This window comes from Triticum dicoccoides, chromosome 4A (assembly GCF_002162155.2).
Source record: "Triticum dicoccoides isolate Atlit2015 ecotype Zavitan chromosome 4A, WEW_v2.0, whole genome shotgun sequence".
Taxonomy (NCBI): Eukaryota; Viridiplantae; Streptophyta; class Magnoliopsida; order Poales; family Poaceae; genus Triticum; species Triticum dicoccoides.
Window position 1 is genome coordinate 96,194,314 of NC_041386.1, and position 7,755 is coordinate 96,202,068.

The 7,755-nt window shown below is 47.0% G+C and overlaps 1 protein-coding gene across 2 annotated transcripts in view; it reads left to right on the forward strand.

Annotated features, from left to right (window-relative positions):
* Positions 1-5,066, forward strand: part of LOC119285194 (probable BOI-related E3 ubiquitin-protein ligase 3) — a 5,678-nt gene extending 612 nt beyond the window's left edge. The window contains exons 3-4 of one of the 2 annotated variants that reach the window (XM_037564427.1): positions 85-381; positions 4,315-5,066. In XM_037564427.1, the coding sequence (XP_037420324.1) occupies positions 85-381; positions 4,315-4,845 (828 nt within the window). In that variant the 3' untranslated portion in view covers positions 4,846-5,066. The remainder of the gene's footprint in view (positions 1-84; positions 382-4,314) is intronic. The other variant, XM_037564428.1, reaches the window with a different exon arrangement.
* Positions 5,067-7,755: the final 2,689 nt, after the last annotated feature.

The window sequence follows — 7,755 nt, forward strand, 5'->3', positions numbered from 1 at the left end:
GTCTTTCGAAAATCCAATTGAATTGACGCTGATTTTCGAGGGATTGGAATTGAAATTTCATTGGATTTTGCTGCGTTCTGTGTAGTAGTGGACGCGGCGGGGCTGACGGCTGCGGCGGGTATGGGGTGGAGGCAGCCGAGGGAGCAGGAGCTGCTGGGGGAGAACTCGCAGATGTCGTCCATCGATTTCCTGCAGACGGGCTCGGCGGTGTCGACGGGCCTGGCGCTCTCTCTGGAGGACAGGCGCCATGGCGGCGGCGGCGCTGGCGCAGGGAACTCCTCGGGCGATTCGCCGCTGCTCCTGCTGCCGATGCTGGACGACGACATCTCCCGTGAGGTCCAGCGTCTAGATGCTGATATGGACCGCTTCATCAGGGCCCAGGTCACGTGCTCTCGAACCTTTTCCTTTGGGCGATTTGAGTTGTGCAATCCGTTCTATGCTTTACATGCTGTCTTTTTATCAGTTGACGAAGGTTTGTTGGGGTAATTAGTGAAGCGTTCACTTTGTCAGGTCAATATAGTCTCTGCAGGTGAAGGGCACATATAGATAGTCTCTTCACTTCACTTTTCTAATGTTGCAGGTTTCTTATTTTCTTATTAAGGCATGCGACGATTCTCGATTACTGGTAGCTCTCATGAGTGAATTCTCATGGTATGCCGTTTAAATAAATCTTGTGAGTCTTAAACATAAGAACGGTGAAATATTAATGAAGAAAAAACTGGGTAAATATCATTGGTACCACCCAAATCTTGTGGTTCAATTAAACACCACCAAAAGCTCAAACTCCTCTTCCATTTGCCTTTCGGTTGGCTCCGTTACACCACACTAGCAGCAATGTACTCGACCATCTGAATCCCAGTCCAACATTGGAATCCCAAATGAGATCTGAACACTCAGCTACGGTGAGTACATGATCTACTGTCTGCAGCTTGGGGTCAGTCCCCAGGAACCTAACAGGTACCAATACCCGAGTAAAACAGAAGCTCTCGTCTTAATTTGCAGTTGTACCGAACCAAGCAGATGGAGCAGACCTGAATACAGGTCGGAGGAGGCAATGGGACTCGTGCATACATGCTTCCACACAAATTTAAAACACCGATAGGTTTTAATTGTCTGTTGCCACCACCTTGCGCTTTTCTGACCAAAGTGCATGCTTAAGCGCAATTAAGCAGTAGGAGTTTTGCTATCGACTAGGCATGCCTTTTTAACTACAGTTCCATGTCTGAGGTGGCATCTGCTGCTGGTGTATCTTCTGCAGGCGTTGCTGCCTTGCTGGTGCTCATATTAGAGCAACTCTAGCAGATCCTGTATAAATCGGTACTGCAAAATTGTTTTACCCTAAAATGATTTTGTGGGAACTCGAAGGTCCCGGCAGAACAGATCTGCTAAAGTTCACACTGCAAATTTAAACACCAGATTCGCGCCACAAAGTTCCAACAAAACCGGAGTTCGTACTTAGCTAAAACATACTCCCTCCGTCCCAAATTAAGTGACTCAACTTTGTACTAACTATAGTGGAAAGTTAGTATAAAGTTGAGTCACTTATCTTGGGATAGAGGGAGTAGATGAAACTACAAATTAAACCTTGAAACGGATTTCGCGCATTGGAAGTGTCATCCCTTGCTTTGTTCTAACCGCCCTTCCTTTAAGTTTAAGTATTCGAAACTCTGGGTTGCCGGCTCAATCATCGAGGCCGAGGTAGAACTTCTCCGCCAACTTGCGGCAAGCGTGGCGTAGGCATGGTCTTCCTTTGCGGCGACGAGCCTGTTGGCGGTGCCTTCTTCTCCGACCGCCGCCGTGTGCTCCGCGGGGAGGAGCTCCGCATCCGCCTCCTGGAACCTCTTGGTGTGCGGGGAAAGCACCTCGTAGAGCTCGTTGAAACCGGCCCACGCGCTCCGCCCACCGCTGCGGGAGAGGCGGCCCCGTTTGCGCGCCTGCTTGGAACGCCATGGCTCGACGACAGACCGGCTGGAGCTGCCGGCCTCTGCATTGTGCCGGGCGAGCTTGCGCGGCGGTGACCCGCCACTGCCGCCATGCCCACGAGCACCACCGGCCATGGATCCGCAAGAAAGGGAAAGAAACGCGTGGCTAATTGCTCGCCTGAGAAAGGAAAGGAGACGACGGAGGGGGCGGATTGTGGCGGAGCTTATCCAGGACACGAACCCTAAAAAGCCCCCGACCCCGTACATATAGCGGCGGACGGGCGGATTTGTGGGCTGCCTGTAAATTTTAATGGGCCAGCGGACTTTTAGCGGACCTGTTCGGGCTGAAAAAATGCGGAAAACTGTAAAACCGCCGGAATTATACGGGCCGGCGAGGATATAGCGGATTTGCTAGAGTTGCTCTTAACAAGAGGGAGAATGATCTATCGGATCATGCTGACCCATGCATTCACTGACCAAGCAAACATTTGATAGACTTGGACTACAGCCTCCAGGAACTCTGGATGATTCAACATGAAATTCCACTTACTTCCTCCTGCATTCTTAGCTGTTGGAGGCCCAGTTTTATCTTTTCAATAATTTGGTCAGAGAGAAATTAATACAAATGTTCTGTAGCCAAAGAGCTAGCTATGGACAGGGGTGCGTGGAAGCTTGCTATCCATGTGCCAGAGCCATGAGTTGGTTGCGAGATCTTATGGGTTTCACCTCTAGCCTACCCCAACTTGTTTGGGACTAAAGGCTTTGTTGTTGTTGTTGTTGTTGTTTGTAGAAATTAATACAATGTTCTGTAGCCAGATTTGGATCCATGTAAACTTCAATGATTGCCACTAGTGTAGATTCTGCCGTCGCCTCTTAGTAACCACTTGTCTTGTCTGTGTCAGTTTTGTTAGATGGATACCGAAGAAATTCCCTCATGTTATGCTCCCCCAATCTTGCATCCACTTTCCCTAATTACTCCTGGACCAGATCAAACCTGATGTGCAGTAGATGTGTAGCATTCTGATAGATGTGGTCCAGGGATGAAGTGCTTGCATGTTGGCATGGAACATGATCCAAGGGCCCAAAACTCACCGAACCGCATCCCCTGCACCACCATGCGGGAGGGGTCTACACATGTGACACAGCTCTTGGGTTTTCATCCTTGCTTTGCCGAAAAGGATCACCCCATAGTTACTACATTTGGGTCCTCAAGCATTAATATGCTGGTGCAGTCCATAGTAACTTCCCAGTGTGGGGCTAACCCACCACCACCTCCACTACACATGTGCACCTGGGCTGCAACAAATGGGATGGAGTATTACAAGAAATTCAATCAGACATATGTACAGTTTATACGGCCTGCCTGTTAGTGTACTCTAGGTCCTCTCCTTGCTTAAAGACAGAGAACCGCAAGACAAATTTCATTCGATGAAATAACTATTGAACAAAGGTCTTTTGAGCAGTAGCTATGTTCCTAGACCCTCTCTTTCAGTTGATGGGACAAACTTGTGTTGTTTTATCTCAATTTTCGTCCTTTAATACTGGTCAGATTATCCATTTAATAATAAATTACATTTTTTATCAGCATTGAGTTTCTTCACTTCTTGGCTCTTATAAAACTCTATTATTAAGTTATTTTATGAAATACTCCCTCTGTAAACTACTCCCTCCGTCCCATAATATAGGACGTTTTTTGACACTAGTGTAGTGTCAAAAAACGTCTTACATTATGAGACGGAGGGAGTAATATAAGACGTTTTAGATTACTAAAGTAGTGATCTAAAACGTCTTAAATTAGTTTACAGAGGGAGTAATTGCTAATAATAGGAACCTAGAGCTTGCTTTTATTTTGCTACCACATGATGTTTTTATTATCAAAGTGGACAGAAAAGGAGAAAGAGAGGGTATGGGCTTATTATATGTAAACTAAACAAAGAAGAGAAGCTTTTGTCACATGTGCTTAGTTGAGTTGCTGACTTTCTGTTGACAGCTATATGATCGATGTCAAAATAAAGTTTTTATGGCGGTCTGACCCGTGAGCAATCACACCTCGCGAATTAAATAATAGTTGTACGAATTCATTTATTCCATGATAATAAGAAACCTTTCCATTTTTCCAAAAGAAACGAGAGACAGCAAAAGAGTTAGTGGAACATCGGAAGAAAAGATACACTCGAAACGAGCGAGGGCTAAGCAAGTATTGCCAGTGCTGTTAAACAAGTAGCATTCAGTTCTACGACCCAGAATTTGTTTCTAGTTAGGACTATGCTTAGTAGGGTTTGGGTCGAACTTCATCCCTGGTGTCATCACAATCTGTACTGTTAAAAAGAAATCTTGCTTCGATGCTTGAAAGTATTGTAGTTTTTTCTGACAAAAATGGTTTAACTGGCAGAGTGAGCGCATGAGGCAGTCTATATTGGAGAAAGTTCAGGCAAAGCAGTTTGAAGCGCTGGCCTCTGTTGAAGACAAGATCCTCCGAAAAATACGCGATAAAGAGTCAGAAGTGCAGAACATCAACAAAAGGAACCTGGAACTCGAGGACCAGATTAAACAAATGGCAGGGGAAGTTGGTGCGTGGCAGCAACGAGCTAAGTACAACGAGAGCATGATCAGCGCACTGAAGTACAACCTGGAGCAGGTATGTGCCCATCAGAGCAAGGACTTCAAAGAAGGCTGCGGCGACAGCGAGGTGGACGATACGGCATCCTGCTGCAACGGCGGGGCTGTCAATCTGCAGCTGATGCCCAAGGAGAACAATCACCCCAAGGATTTGACGGCCTGCAGGGTCTGTAAATCAAGCGAGGCGTGCATGCTCTTGCTGCCCTGCCGGCATCTTTGCCTGTGCAAAGAGTGCGAGAGCAAGCTGAGCTTCTGCCCCCTCTGCCAGTCTTCCAAGATACTTGGCATGGAGATATATATGTGATGTAGAATATAATTTTATGTACTGCTTGAGTATCTTATCTTTCGAGATGCTGATGTACTTAGACATCAATGTATTGTCAACTGTAGTCTCAGTGGGTCGATAAGACTGCCATTTCTGGTAGAATTACTGCAGCGAACTTCTGATCACAAGTGCATGATTTGAACTTCTGAGGCTTATCTAGTACACGTTTGCCGTGTGACAAACTGTTGCCTAGGGCATAATTTTGTGAAACCTATGTAGGTTGTGTTTATTTTTTAAGAATTTCCAAAAGGTCACTGTCCTGCATTTTCTTAAAGAAAGTACTCCCTCCGGTCCTTTTTAGTTCGCATATAAGATTTAATTGAAATCAAGCCTCGTAAAGTTTGACCAACTTTAAAAAAAAAGTGCCAACATTCACAATCTGCAATACCACTAGATGTGTCATGACTTAAAAGTTTCATATTATATAACTTTAGCATGGCAGATGTTGATATTTTTTCATATAAATATGGTCAAACTTTGTGAAGTTTGACTCCAAAGAATTCTAATATGCAAAGTAAAAAGGACCGGAGGGAGTAGAATGGCTGAGCTTATAAGCTAAAAGTAAAATGCATCCGTGGTCATTGTACTTGTGTCAAAAGCTCATTTTGATCATTGTACTTAAGAATACGATCAACACGGTCATTATATACGACTTGAGATGATTATACGGTCACCGGTTCATTGTATAGTATTCTACTCTGTTGACTGGTCAAACATCATAGCATCCTCGGCAATACAGTTTGATGCTGGTTTGGCCAGATTGGGGGGTGTTGCTCGTTCCTCCTCGGCCTTCCTGGGTGCATGGTGCAAACCCTAATTGGGGTGCATGGTGCAAACCCCAATTGGGGACGACGGACCCTTTCATTGTTGAGGTGCTCGCGCTAACGTGAAGGAGTCATCTTTGCCAAGCTTTGAGGCTTTTTGCATGTGCAACTGAAATCCGACTGTCTTGAGGCAGTAAACCTTTGGACCCTTGGCTACATCGGTCGGTCGATAGTAGCACCAATAGTTGCTGAAATTAGAGAGCTCTTTGTTAGCCTTTTGTCTTTCACTATTTCTCATGTAATAAGAACCGCTAATGGTCCTGCAGCGTGCATGTACGTTTAATGTGACCGAAAGCTGGCTGGATTCCACTCCCAGCGTCCTGATTAGCAGCCTTCTGGCTGATTGTCCAGCGAATGCCTTTACTTAATAAAGCTCTCTGAAATTCCCCGCAAAAAAAACATCATAGCATCCTCTCTCTATCTTTATATGGGTCCTACCTGTCAGTGGAAAAAAAGAAATAAAAGCCATGCATCGAAGAGAATCGAACCAGGGACATCCACCAGCAGTCCTGTCCAGCCGCGCCGCCAAATCTGCAACAATCATTCTTAGCGTTATAGCCGCCGCGTGTGTGCATGCTATCGTGCGCGGGCATAGACAGCGTCTGGGGGGCACAAACAGCCGAGCCCGGTGTCCTCGCTTGAACACGGCCATGTTACCGTTCACCGACATGCTCGCGCAGCCGCACAGCCCTTTGCTCGACAAGGTGGGCACCATGATGAGCACGACGAAGGTTCACACCTTTAGGCCTTGCCCCGCAACGTCCGCCTTGCTACGTGTAAACGTTCACACCATGACAACGGCGACATCAAGGTCGTGCACCACCAGGTGGATGGCGACGCTGACGAAGAACTGCGACAATACGACTTCGCGTCTCGAACTCGTGTCGTCTAAGTAGTCCAACAGCTGCTCATCTCATCACGGTCGGTGTACAGTTTTCGACGGGACGGCGGCTGCAAAAGTGGTGCGTGCATGCATGCAAGTGTTGTTGTGTGCGTGTTAATTAAATAACCGTAAGGATGATCCTAAAAAAACGTAACGCTCTATGGATTTAACACGAAGTTGTGTGGGACAAGGTTAGCGTAGGTGGGCTTCGGCGTAGTATCGCTGGTATGATTCGCATGCGACGCATTTTTTTTCCACTAACAGGCAGGACCCGCATAGATAGAGAGAGGGTGCTGTGATGTTTGGCCAGTCAACAAAGTAAAATACAGAGCTATACAATAAGCCAGTGACCGTATAATCATCTTAAGTCATATATAATGACTGTATTGACTGCATTTTTAAATACGATGACTGAAATGAGCTTTTGACACAAATTCAATGATCGTGGATACATTTTACTCTAAACTAAACCAGGTCAAAACCTTTGCACAGGGGCTGAATTTTCGAAGGAACCAGCAGAAAACCTAAACACCGCACGCGGATTACTTCCAACCTAAGAACATCTTCAATAGCCGCGCAACGCGCCGTGTGTTAAAAATCGCGATACAGCGTCGGGTTAGCCAGCTTTTACGCGCAGCGGTGCGCTGGCTTCAACGGCCGCCGCAAATTAAAGCGTGCCCACGCCGCTCCAGCAGGCGCGCTATATTTCAGTTTTTTCTACTACATATTTGGTTTCGTAGATAGTTCTCCTACTACATATTTGGTTTTGTAGATAGTTCTCCTACTACTACTCGTCCGACTCGAACTCTGTCTCAGTGATGTTTCCTCCGACGTCGGAGCGTAGGCATCAAGGAACCGCTCGTCGCCGGAGTTCCAGGAGGACGCATCTCCTAGCGCTTGGTTGTATTTAGCGACCGCCTTCTGCGTTCGCTTGTCCTCGCGATAGTCGGCTCGCTCCTCCCTCCTCTTCGCCCTCCTCGCCCTTCTCTGGGCGAAGAACTATTCCTTGTTGGTGTCTTCCGGGAAGTGATGACTCCACAGCGCCATGGCTTGCTCGTCCATCTCGGCCAGCCTGAGACGATGCTCCCGCCTCTGGTGCTTGCGATGATCCTCGTCAGTGAGAAGCCGCGGGAAAGGCGCCAATTCCTGTGCGTGCTCCCGCGCCGCCACGTCGGCGAAGTT